The following is a 14,409-nucleotide window of genomic DNA, read 5'->3' as shown; positions in this document are numbered from 1 at the left end:
GACACCGCCATCAACGGACCTAAGGACATCAGACTATACTACAAAGGCCTCATGCACACCGAATATCAACGAGACGAAAAGGCCATCAAGGACATCATCAAAAATAACGTTTCACCCACTGACGAGAACACGAAAGTAAAGCTCATCATTTACTACCAGACAAGGAAAACACGCAGCTTGATTATGAAGAATAACCCAGCACCCCCCGAGAACGATCCTTTGAAGAAGACTAGTGTGGTCTACTCCTACCAATGCCCAGTCCGTGGATGCCCCGGCAAGTACATAGGAATGACTACTATGAAGCTCTCGAAAAGGATCTCGTGCCACGTGCAGCAAGGGGCCATCAAAAATCATGCTTTACAACGACACAACTCACAGATCAGCAGGACGGACATCGTTGCTAACACCGAAATTATTGGTAGCGCCACGGACAGCAGGTGTTTATGAATTTTGGAAGCCCTGCTTATCCAAAGTGAGAGACCATCATTGAATACCACACAAGAAATGTTCCTACTACCATCATATCGACGTACTATTGTACGTAATCAAGAATCAGACCCCCAGAATCAAGACAACCCCGATCGTGACACTTCTACAAATGAAGAAATCGTCGGACCTAATGTGAATTTTGGCGGCGAACATGGCCCGGAATTTCAGCCTGATGAGCGTAGGAATGGGTTGACTGAGTCCCAGCCCGTCTCGGTGCGCGCCTCGGCCAACCAGAGAGCTCGGATACCTTTCTCAGCCCAGTCCACTGAGCGAGAGAGGAGCTTGCCTGAATCTTTTTCTGGCTCGGAGCGCGCCTTGACCAATCAGGATCCAGGATCCCTTCCTGCCTCTCACACCAGGAATCATACCAGAGCTCGTCGTGCACCTGCCACCAGCACCTACAACCTCCGCTCGACCAATCAGAAAATTCGGGACCTCCGCTCGACCAATCAGAAAATTCGAGGCCTTCTCTACGAACCAGACTCGGCATATATAAGGACCCAGATTCAGCCAGAGCCTCACTTCTCGCCTGAAGAAGGAACCAGTCATTCCGAAACGCGTCGCAACTCCTAACTTGACTTACTGTAATTTTCGAGTATCATTTGTTACTGCAATAATTACTCCAAACTCAACCTGTTGTTTATCCTTCTACCTGATGAACTTCGCCCACTTACTAGCTATTTGTAGCAACCCTGAGAAACAAATAGTCCAAAGAATAGAAAAATTGGACCTAAAATTAAATTCTACCGAAGCAGCCATTATTTTCAATAATAATGATAATAATAATAATAATAATAATAATAATAATAATAATAGTTAATTGTTCTTCAATAAAACATTTATGTGCTTTTGTGTTAAATTTTGGGTGTAATTTATAGTTTTAGCTCCGTGGTGCTTGATTATAACGCCTCAATAGAGACTTAGCAAAGAAACAAAGATTTCATTTCTTACACACATATGGAGAGAGAGAGAGAGAGAGAGAGAGAGAGGAGAGAGAGAGAGAGAGAGAGAGAGAGAGAGAGAACTTCAAATCGTGCATGGGCGGTATCATGCTTTATTAATAAGGGAGTTATTTGATCCGAAAATTGAGGTTGACGACGGATTAGGCAGGGTTGATCAGCTGATTTGAATATAAACAATGCATAAGGTTATAATTTACTATGTTTTTTATTATGAATACAATACTAAAATGTGAATATTATATGCATTATTATTGGATACAGTTAAGTGAAACACCAGGGAGAGAGAAGGACGAAACAATATGACAAAGAGATGAGATAGGGGAGACGTTAGCGTGTGTGCGTGTATTCAGATTGCCTGGACCTTGTGGTAGCCAAGTTCCTTCTTGCACATTCCCTCAGGCAAATCTACACTAATTCAAATAAAATAGCAAAATCAATGAATTTGGGAAATGCGAGAAGAAGGAATGAAAAATAGGAATGGGAATACGTGGAATGAGGGATGAGAAAGAGGTTTAGAATGATTGATACGATGAAAATGACGAATGAATGCTAGATAAGAGACGATGAATAAAATTGCGAAAAATAAAGAGAATCACAAGAGTAGGAACAATACGTTGTAGATGTGTGTGGGAGAGCAAAGTACAATGTATGAAAGGGATTTGGGAAAATGATTAAGGATATAATAATAATAAGTGAAGGACAATATTAAGTTGAATGAGATATCATACTAATATGCATGATAGGTTACATCAGTGAGGTAATTCTGTGAAATTGAATGGTCATATCAGTGGGATATTATCGTGAAAGTGAATGTAGGCTGACGACAGACTAGGCAGATTTGATCAGCTGATTTGAATGTAAACAATGCATGAGATTATAATTCGCTATGTATTTAGTCATACACTCGATACTAAAATGTGAATATTACATCCATTATTATTGAATATAGTTGAGTGAAATACCAGTTTAATCGAAATCCGGTTTATTTTTACCACAGTAAATGGATACACACTGTACAGAGAGACAGAGAGAGCTAGGATAGTGGCGTGCAGTGCTCCCAGTGTAATGGAGCGCAAGCTATTTAAAATCATTGCGCAGCTTGAATTTTAATGCGAATTTTATGAGAATTTTTATTTAGTAGGTATTGCATCGTTCTTGGCCATCCCAATGCTGTTGCCAGTAATAAGAAATCAAATTATTTATGTTGGGTAAACAATAACCAATTTTTTTTCCTTGGCCGCGAAAAACTGAAACTGCGAAGTAAGAAACCGTGATTAACGAGGTTTGAATGTATGTTATAGTATCCCACAATCTGATTACTCACTATTAGGTAATGAAATAGAAAGTGTGAACCTGAAGGAAGATCTCGGTATTATTATCAACAGGAATTTGCAATTCACCAGAGCATAAAAGCTTAAAAGAAAGCACAAAAACTAATAGCTTATATAAAGAGACAATTCAAATACAGAAACAAAGATAGTGTACTACAGCTGTACACATCACTAGTAAGACCCCATCTAGAATATGGAGTCCAATTCCGGGCTCTGAGTATTCAGAATGATATAGACAGACTGGAAGCAGTACAAGCTAGGGCCACCAAACTAGTTCCAACGTAAGGCAATTTAGATATAGGAGGAGGATGGAACGTTTGAACTTATTTGATCTACAAACTCGACGACTAAAGGCAAAGTTAATAGAAGCATTCAAAATTCTTAAATGAATGACAAATGTAGATTACAACCATTTATTCACACTTAGCACAAATCAGTCCAGAGTTAATAGATACAAACTGGAATTGAAAAGATACAAGACTACTCAATGTGGCAATTTCTTTACATACAAAATAGCAAATACTTGTAACAGACTTCCAGTGTATTTAGTGAACAGTAACACAGTAAACAAGTTCAAGAATAAGTTATACCTGATCAAAAGAACTCTCTAAATGCTTAAAATAAATCGCTCTACCAAAGAGCAAGTGGAGTCTCTGCTGATGGACTAGAAAGTCTTTGAGACATCCTAAATCCTTGTAACTCTCTCTCTCTCTCTCTCTCTCTCTCTCTCTCTCTCTCTCTCTCTCTCTCTCTCTCTCTCTCTCTCTCTCTCTCTCTCTCTCTCTCACATCAGGCAGAAACATGTTTATTTTATCATCAGAAGATGAGATTTTCTTATTGTATACTTTATATTTATGCATTATAAAATACTTCTTGTGTCAAAGGAAACAAATGGATATTTTCATTACATTTCTGTATAACATAAAGTCCATTATTACTGACGATTACTTACATATCTTTCGATGGCTATTTATTGTGGAATTATTACAGAATAACATAGTCACTTTAGTGGATATAAAGTTTATTTACACATAGAATTAGAGTACTTTACCATTATTTAGAGACTATGATATCAAAAAAATTCCTGAAAAATTATTCTATAATCACTTCAGGTTGAATGTAAAGAATATTTTGCTTTTTTAGAGTGAAATACAATAGAAAATAAGGGAAACTTTTGAAATTAAGTGAGCATGAACATTCGATGCTGACAAATCTTATGTGCATATAGCTACTAATGGTGGATCGTTGCCTGGTAGTGAAGGGGTTACTGTGAAAATTTATAAGTAAATTACATATAACATTAGATTAATAATAGAATTGAATAGAAAAATTTTAAGGAGTTAGGATTTTGAAGAGAATAGAATGAAATTTAGAAACAGTTTATTTAGATTTATAAATGATTTAGGAGTGTATTAAGAAAAGGTTGCAAAAATACGAGCTTTTACAGTACTCTATGGGAGCTAGAGTTCATTGACCCAAACGCATCAATTATATGCAGAATTTTGCCCCTCGCTGGTGTCTCTTGTTACCTAACATCACAAAGACCAAGGGCTGAATGTATGTACCAAGTGCTGGCTATGAAATTTCATATATTTTTATCTTTGAATGACAGAAGTCAATCAATATTTTAAAAAGATGAATAACTTTTACTCTGAAAATTTTTTTTATTTAGAAATAAGGCTTCAATATTTTTTGTAGAGATTGATCGAATACACTTCAGTAGTATAAGTATGGGCTTTTAGTGATAATTTTACCTCACCATTGTGGATCAAAAGCCAAAAGGGCAAAATTATCATATTTCAGGGTTATTTACTTACTAGTGCTGATCCCCGTCCCTCAAATGCAAAAATGTTCCTTTCCTCCCCCCCCACACACACATACAGTATAGCTACATGTACTAAATGCACACGTGTGAACAAGATTGGCTAACACAATGTCTTCTTGATTGTGTATTTTTGTGGGCAAATTCTATGATTTAGTTATCTTCTCTGACCCTTGATGCATCTCTCACCTTATGACAACTTAATATTTGTAATATATGAATAACCCGACAAAGAACTAAGGAGAATTTACCTTAGAGAGACTTGCAACAAATGTTAATTTATGAATTACATATAGTATATAAGGTAAGCAGATACTTTATCCCTCAGAAAATTATAGAAATGGTGGAATTTTATAGGATGCTAATATAAATAGTTTTCCCTGTAAATTTTTAAAGGAAATGTAAATAAGCAGGTGCCCAGGTCAGAAAAGTGTTGTGTACGGGACTGGACCCTCTTGCGTAAATGTACAGGGTGTTCGAAAAGTCTCTCTGCAGTGTAGGAGGCCCATTAATCTCTTAGTGTTGTCACACCCTGCAAAAGTCGGTTATCATTCAAAATACTAACTAGGGAAAGACTTCTTTGAATACCATGTATAAAAAAAGGGGCTTTTTAGCAATAGAACAATTTGTTTTACAGTGAACCCTCGTTTATCGCGGTAGATAGGTTCCAGTCGCGGCCGCGATAGGTGAAAATCCGCGAAGTAGTGACACCATATTTACCTATTTATTCAACATGTATATTCAGACTTTTAAAACCTTCCCTTGTACGTAGTACTGTTAACAAACTACCCTTTAATGTACAGAACACTTAATGCATGTACTACAGTACCCTAAACTAAAACAGGCACAAATATTAAAGGTGATTTTATATCATGCATTTCCTAAACATGCTAAAAAGCACGATAAAAAATGGCAACCAATGTTTTGTTTACATTTATCTCTGATCATAATGTAGAAACAAACTGGAGGTAGAGCTTTGCTTATTACCCAGACATATTTCCCATACTTTTCCCTTAGAACTACATCACATCTTCCTACTTTAGATATACTGTATATATATATATATATATATATATATATATATATATATATATATATATATATATATGTGTGTGTGTGTGTGTGTATATATATATATTTATATGTATACACATATACATACCTACATATATACATAAATACATGCATACATATATATATATATATATATATATATATATATATATATATATATATATATTACTGTATATATATGGGTTATGGAAAAAATCCGCGAAGTGGTGAATCCGCGATGGTCGAACCGCGAAGTAGCGAGGGTTCACTGTAATGAAAAAAAAATTACCACTTTCTCTTAGCCAAAGATGGAATAATCTGCATTTCTAAAATTCCAAGCCAGAGGTCATCAGTCATGCTTTTTAAGGATGAAAAGTTTGTATTAATGTAGGAAATAAAACATATTTTTTTCTAACTAAACACATTTTGGTCCTTTAAGTTTAACTTCCTCAACAACACCTCTCAATCCTAAGCCAAAAGTCAAAAGTGGCTTGCCTCTGATAGGCAGTGGGCAGAACCATACTCAGTTGACCAACTGCCATTACGTAACTACCTTTCTAATGATTCAATGGCCACTATGGCTTGCATTTAAAGGACTCAGGGTTTTTTAGGTAGAAAAAATACAAAGATTGAACATATAAAATGTGAAATTTCAACTTTATTTGCCTATGACATCTAGTCCTTGAAGATACTCATTAACAAATCCAAGGAAATAAGAAATAAAAGATATATATCCTAATTTAAGTACACACATCATTCCTTTACTGATTACAGTATTGAATGAGATGAAATGTGTATGGATACATTGTGAGGTATGCATGCCATTACAATGTATTTTGAATTTCAGAAAATCAATTAATTTTTTTTATTGTTTTTTAGTGTTTCAAAGTAATATAGTAATTATTTTTTATTGTTTTCAATGGTTCCAAAGAATATACATGAATCTTTTTAGAGTTGCATTGTTCACTTTGTTTAATTAATTGAAAAGGGTCGTTGCATTTATTCAGATTTCTTCCTTTCTTCTTTTCAGGTTACAAGTTCATCGGATCAGATTCAAGAACAAAGTGTCAATGCTATACCATTTCAAAAAACAGATGAAAGTCAAATTTTGAAAGTTCCCTCTCCATGCAACACTAATCAAGAAGCAAGTTCATCTTTCCATAATGAGGCTAAGAACACAAGAAATAGATCATATCAAAAAGAAATTTCTTCACTGTGTATTGCTGAAACTAGTAATGACAGCAAACAGGATTTAGATATAATTGTGTTGGAAAAACCTTCTACTTGTGTGCATCCAAATTCAACCACACTTCAAAGACAAAATGCTCTGGATCACAGAGTTCTTGAGTTGCCTGGTCAGCCAAATATATTGACTCTTGATAAAACCAACTCTTTCCATTGTGATCAAGGTGAAAAAGCAAAGTCAGCAGAGGGCAAAACGAGTGGAGTAAAGGAAAGAAGGCTGTCAAGAGATTCCAACCTATCAAAAGGATATCAAAAGGCAACAGTGCAGATGAGTATTTCAAAGCAGGACCAACAAGAAAGACCTGATCAAATGCAGAACAAGTTCCAAGCAGAACAGTTACCAGATCAAATCCAGAACAGTTCCCTTGCAGAACAGTCAAAGTCTCTCAAGTCAAACAATATTGCATTGCCTTTAGAGCATACCAAGTTAGTAAATCATGATGACATACATTCCCTTAGCACGGGGCACCCTTCATATTTAAGCACCGGGACTGTATTGGAGTATGGAGGAAAAGTTCTTAGTGAAATGCCAGAGGTTGATGATCTCCCAAATTTTAAGCTCAATACAATCAAAACTCCTAGAGAATCCTTAGGATTTACACCTATTTTGAACTTGACTGATGGTGGTTTTTCAAAACTACAGAAGGGTGAATGTGAAAAGCCAAGATTATTAAAGCTTTCACTTAGTAACTCTAAAAATCATTCTGAAATTGTGTATTATGATAAAGAGGAAATCAAGGAAGACAAACCAAGGTTGAGGGAGCAGAAGTCTATGCAACTGTCAGGTAGTAAATCAACTAAAGAACCAGATTGTAAGACACCTACATTCATAACAAATGAGGAGGATATCTCGGTGCATGATGTTCATAATGCAGTTTCTCCAATGAGTATAGATCTCACACAGCCGGATCCTGATGAAAAGGTTCTAAATTCTGTAGAGGATAATTCTGATCATAGTAATGACTCAAAGGAACAGTTGTTTACTGATCTGACAACAAGAGATAAGGACAAAGATGTTAAAAGGAAAAGAAGTAACATAGACATTGATGAAAGTGAAGAGAAAGAAGATGGAAAAAGACAAAGAAGCAGTAAGAGCAGTATAGAAAAGAATTATGAAAAATTACAAAGATCAGAACAAGAAAACTGTCCACAAGATTCAGCTAGTGACTGTAAGTCTATTGGAGCTACTAAGCAAGTAAAAGGACAAATAGTCCATGAAAGTCCTCTTTGTAATATAGATATAGGTCAGAACCTTGAACTAGACCAGGATATGAGTAAAAAGCACAAATTTAGTGTAGTTGCGAGAAAAGAGAAAAGTGATAGAATTGAAAGTAAACTGAAAAGAAAATCTGATTACAGTGAGGTGCTTAGAGTGCAGGAATCCCTTGCCATAGGGATTTCTGATAGTGATGAGGATTCTCAGTTAAGCCCAATAATACAAACTTTCAAGAGAAAGCACAGGTGTATTATAAGTGATGATGAATCTGATCATGAGGAAGATCATACAAGTGGATTGAAACTGATAGAAGAAAACTTAATGGGGAAAAAATGTGTAATTCCAATGTCTCGTGTCTCACCAAACATTGTAGAAGCTGCTGGGAAAGGAAAAGCCATTCTTATAGGTGAAAATGATGAATTGAGGCTTGCCTCCCCAAAAGCGGAGACTGGAATAAAATTAGGATCAGATAAAGGTAGTTTCTATCAATTTGATGAGGATGATGAATTACCAGACTTAGATTTCCCAGAAACTTTCAAATCATCGCATATGTCCAATCCTACGCCCCATGAAAAGAAAACAAAGAAAACAAATTCTCAAATCCAAGATAAGACAAACATTGAAGACTCACCAGAAAATGATTCAAGAGTTTTAAATATTTTAGAAAAAGATTCTGGGAAGCTTCGAGATAGAAGAAAAGGAAAGTATTGTGAAAATCCATGTACTTTTGATAGCTCTTCAAAAGGCAAAATTGATGGTAAGGGTAAAGTGGCTACTTCTGTCAGTACTGCAAAAAAACCTGCAAAATCTATAGGTAATCATGAAGATAATATGAAATTTGTAGTAGGATTATCAAATTCCATCAATAGAAGCAAAGATGTTCCTCACCAGAATGTAGTAAATAAGAAAGACGAGGATGACATAAGTATTAGAATAAAAAAAGAAAAAGAGGAGGATTGTAAGGCAGAGAAAGCACATGAACAGATAACGCCAGTTGTTATTAAGAAAGAACCAGTGGATAAGGCTTCATCAAGTAAAGTGATGGTCAAAAATGGCGATTCTGATGATGATGATGATATTGTATTTATGTACTCACAAATAGATGAAACAATATGGGTTTCAAGTGATGAAGAGGAAACTCCATCGCAAGAGAATGCTTCATTTGGTCCCCTGCCTCCAAGTCCTGATTTGGGAATTGCAAGTTTGTTCGACGAAGATAGCTCTGATAGTTGTAGTGAGGTGACGAAGAAAGTTGAGCCTGATTTACCTTCAATTGCTCATGAAGATGATGATGATGATGATCAGTGGTTCCCTATACTTTCTCAATCATTTTGGGATGACGACGACTTAATGAAACCTAGTGGGAAGGAGACACCAAAGGAGGCCAAATCTCAAGATATTGATCCTAGACCAAGTACCAGTGGTATTAATGTTACTCCAAGTTTTAATACTAATATCAGTTCATGGTGGCCAGAATTATCACAGGGATTTGATGATGATGATGATAATGGAGAGACCAGTGCTCCATTGGAGGTACCTAAAGTCAAATGTACAGAAAAGAGTCTTGATGGGCTTATTGAAAAATCTAAGAATAGAGGCCCTCGGAAAACAATGCTGATTGAACCAAAAATACCTTTGCCTCGTACAAGTAATGATTCACTGCGGAAACGAAGTAGGAGTGGTTCAGGTACATATGAAGGTGCAGTCAAAGACAGTCATGTCCACACTTCATCCAAAGAAAAAATGCCCATTGCAGGAAGAGAAGCTAGGGATAAATGTTCAAAAAGTAGTCCAGGGCCCTCTAAGTTTAAAAAAAGAAAAAAGGGCCCTAGTCTTAGAGATAATTTAAGTAGTAAGTTTAACCTGGACTCTTATAAAGCCCTAGCAAAGCAGCCATTGAAGGATAAGCAAACCCCTCCAAAGTATTCTAAAGATTCTAAGACAAAAGTACCAAATGAGTCAAAAAAATCACATTTGATATCAGATAAGCCACGCAGTAATGAGAACATTTCAGTTCAGAAGAAAACACCACACCAAGAAAATAATGAGCAATCAAGGCCAAAAGTAGCAGCAAAAATAACGCGCAAGACTAGATCGGAGAAGCTGACTGAAGTTAATCTTTTTCCTTCTCCACAGTTACCAGCTACGAGATCCAAGAAGATATATACAATTCCAAAGAAAAGTACTGTTCCTGCTTCTGAAACTGACAAGTCTGGGAAACCCATAAAAAGTTCTCTAGAAAAGGATTCTAACAATTCTAAAATTGGTAAAGTTTCATCAAAATCTTGCAATCCTCCTGATAGTTCACATTCACCTCTTATTGAGCCAGTTACTCACCTACCATCCAGGTATTCATCTAACTTGAGTAGCTTAAGCAGTCATAAAGTTAATGAAACACAACAAAGTAGCGAGTCTCATAATATGTCTTCAGATCAGAAGAGTGATGAAAATGTTGGCTCAGCACTAGATCAAGCAAAGGAATTGGTATCGAAATGTGATGAGGATAAAGAAAATAAAGCTGGTCCTGAAACAGTAAAAAGCATATTGAAACTTCCAGGGTGTAAGAAAATAACACAAAAGTTTGTTCGTTTCCCTACTGGTAGTCAGGAGCTAAACAAGGTAAAGTACATTTCACCTCGTAAGAATAAAGAAACAATAGGACTTTTAATGCCAAGAATGAAAGAAGTGTTGCCAAAGGAACTCATTTTTAATAGACATGACATACCTTTAAATTTTCCAGATCATTTTATTGTCCACATATGCATGTGGAATTATGACTGGTTAGAAACATATCGAAAAGTTCAGGAGAAAATGGAAAAATCTGAAAAAAGCAGTGTGATGAAGCCCCCTCCAGTTGTGAAATCCATTAATTATCCAACCCTTATATTGTATGAATCATTTCGAGATTATAAAGAGATATTCAGTGATTTATTATATCTAGAAGTTTGGGAAAATATTTACAGAGATTGGCAGAGGTACAGACACAACAACATTTCGATTCCTGTGTATGTTGATAAGGTAGAGGAAATCCTCATACAAAAAAAGAATGAGGCAGCAATAAGATCTTGGCAAATTAAGATAATAACTTTACTTTCCCAGGATCAGAGTAATAGAGGATGTCACCCTGCACAAGGCTCGCTTATTAGTTTAAAGGTTTCAAGAGATTCTGAAAGGAAAAAGAACCAGCATTTGTTTGGATATGTTCAAGACATGAGTAAACAAAAAAGACGAATGATGCCTAAAGAACTTGAGAAGTCATTTTCGCATTCTGATGTTGCTCTTATTTTAGAAATAAGGATAGCTAAAGAACCTGGTTCAGAATTAAGGTGTGGAAGTGTCCTGTCTCTTTGTAATATATCTTATATACGACCATTTACTCGAACTTGGGAAGGCTTGTGTAAGCTTCCTCTTTCTCCGTTGTGCAGTGAAATTTTAAGCCCAAAACAAGAAAGTCTCATGCACAGTCACTCTGCAAAGTATTTGGTACATGAAATGCCTTTAAATGAAAGTCAAACAGAGGCAGTCATTCAAGTGAGCGCTAAATGTATATATGACCCACATATACCAAAACTTAGTCTAATTCATGGACCTCCAGGAACGGGAAAAACCCGCACAATAGTTTCACTTGTTGCACAGATAGTAAGATTAAGTGAAGAGGAGCGTATGCCAAACTGCCGCATTTTGTTATGTGCACCTTCGAATGCTGTTGCTGATGAACTGACTTCACGTTTGGTCAAGCTCAGAGATATTAAGATGCCATTACGAGTTGTTAGAGTTGGAATTCGCGAAAGTATGACTGCTGAAGTAAGAAGTTATAGTCTTGATGCATTTATAGCTAAGCATATGAATAGAGAATTGAGGACTCCCAAAAATCTTTCAGCAAGAAAAGAATGGGATAGAAAAAAAAGTATGGTAAGTGGAGCAATGCAAGACTTATCAAAAGCCAAGAAAGAAAAAAAGCCAAAGGAAGTGATAAGGGCAATGGAAAAACGACGGGATGATTTGATGAGAGCCTTATCTGAGATGGAAAAGAGTTTTGCTGTAAATCTCTCCCCTAAGGAATACCAAGCAATGCAGAAAAAGTGTCAAAAAGACTATCTTTTAGGTGCCCAGGTTATCACTACAACTCTTGGTGGTTGTTTTTCTGGACCTATGGCAGAAGTGTTCTCAGGAATAGATCATCCCTTTACTTGTTGCATTGTAGATGAAGCTGGGCAGTGCAAAGAAACCGAAATGTGGTTACCTCTTCTTTACAGTATGCGGAAGTTAGTATTAGTTGGAGACCATAAGCAGCTACCTGCTACAGTCTTGTCTCAGTTAGCTCAAGATAAGAATCTCAAACAATCTTTGTTTGAAAGGTTGTATCATCGATTTGTTGTTGAACTTCAGAAAGATGAACTAGTACACATACTTGATACGCAGTATCGAATGCACCCAGAAATTGCCCGTTGGCCCTCGGAGCACTTCTATTTCAGCAAAATCAAAACTAATCCTGATATAGTACAAGAGCGGTCATATACCTGCATACCATATGCTGTTTTTGATGTGAAGGTCAGTGATCTTTTCCAGTTTACTTAATGTTTGCATTGATTTTATCAAAATGAGAATTTGTTTAAAATCCCATCAACTACATGTCAAAACTCTGATTAACTAGTGAGAATTATTTTTAATTACTGTATACAGTGACATGCTGTACATAGTTACATAGTAAATTGAGTTCTTATTAAAATGAATTACTGTATTGTCATTCTTCAGTGTCACTAAGAAGACACCAAGCTACAATTAACTAATATTTAAATGAAGCTATCTTAAAAATCATTTACTATTCATTATTAGGATGAATCTTGCCCAATGGTAACATTGCATAGATCTAGGAAGCATGATATTTACATGCCCTCTCCTCTGGGGATTACCGGGGTAGAATATCCAACCATGGGATGAAACATCTGAATAGTCACTAAGCCCAGCATGCTCCCTTCCTCACCTTTTGGTCCTTACAATTTTTAACATGCTAGAGGGATAAAATTTTTCACAATACTCAAAAAAGTCCTTGTACATTATTACAATGGTTTATACTTATTTTTCATGAATACAGTGCAGCTCCCATATGGGGATTATATTATTTTTGTTATTGTCAGATTGTATTATTCTATGTTTGTGTCCTCTATGGGTTTTTTTTTTCTAGTTTGTTTCCTTATTATAAAATAGGTTTATATGTCCTAAATTATAGCTTTGTTACTGCAGTAGCGCTGCTGTCAAGTGACTAAAGTGCACAATTACAGTACTGAATAATATTTGTGTGTGTTCCAACTTACATCAAAACTCGTTACAACATGTTATAGGAACGAATCTATGTTGTGACTCAAGGACTTATTGTACAAATGTACAAATTATGAATGCATATCGTATGTATTGTTTATCCTAACTTTTGGGATCATTAAATGACTGCTGTTAAGGTATTGGTTCACTTATGATTGCCCTACCTTATGTTGGGCACAGTCTTACTCCAAGTGGCAGTCTAACAAAGGCCTCAGACATGACCTTCCACTCCCGTCTGTCTATGGTCTTTCTATGCCAGTCTATACCCGCAAATTTTCTTAGGTTGTCAATCCATCGTTTTCTCTTCCTTCCCCTACTTCATTTGCAATCTCTATGCACTCTTTCTGTAATTCTTCTTGTCCATCTATCATCTCCCATTCACATTACTGTATATATCCTATCAATGACCATTTCTTTTTCTTAGGTGTTGTTATGAATATTCTCTTCTTTAGTTTGCTCTTGTATCCGTGTTTCTCATTTTCTGTCTCAGTGCTATTCCCATTATTATTCTTTTCATAGCTCTTTGAGTTATAACTAGCTTATGTTCTAAAGATTTAGTAAGGCTCCTAGAGTATGATGCATAAATTAATACTGGTAGGACCATCTGATCAAAAAATTTTATCTAGAGAAACTCCCATTTTACTTTCCATAATCTCATTTTGTATACCAAAAGCTCTCCATCCCATGTTTATCTTTCTTTTAATTTCGGTCTCATGTTCTGGGAAAACACTGACTGTCTGTCTGTCATAAACAATTTCTAGAGGTTTGCCCATAAACCTTATTTGTTATTTCTGCAGTTTCATTGAACATTAACTAATGTTTATTTTCAGTCTTACATTTGTGCTTCCTTTATTCAGATCTTCTATCAACTTTCCTTCCATGATTCACTATATAGAACTGTTATCTGCAAATCTTAAGTTGTTGAGGTATTTTCCGTTAATGTTAATTCCTACCTTTTCCCAATGTAAATTT

At 35.9% G+C, this 14,409-nt stretch overlaps 1 protein-coding gene across 1 annotated transcript in view; it reads left to right on the top strand.

The window, feature by feature from the left end:
* Positions 1-14,409, top strand: part of LOC137648611 (uncharacterized) — a 234,531-nt gene that overhangs the window by 167,942 nt on the left and 52,180 nt on the right. Inside the window, exon 4 of the mRNA XM_068381543.1 lies at positions 6,688-12,669. Within this exon, the coding sequence (XP_068237644.1) occupies positions 6,688-12,669 (5,982 nt within the window). The remainder of the gene's footprint in view (positions 1-6,687; positions 12,670-14,409) is intronic.

The sequence above is a fragment of the Palaemon carinicauda genome, chromosome 1, assembly GCF_036898095.1.
Source record: "Palaemon carinicauda isolate YSFRI2023 chromosome 1, ASM3689809v2, whole genome shotgun sequence".
Taxonomy (NCBI): domain Eukaryota; kingdom Metazoa; phylum Arthropoda; class Malacostraca; order Decapoda; family Palaemonidae; genus Palaemon; species Palaemon carinicauda.
This window is presented reverse-complemented; position numbering and strand designations above follow the sequence as displayed.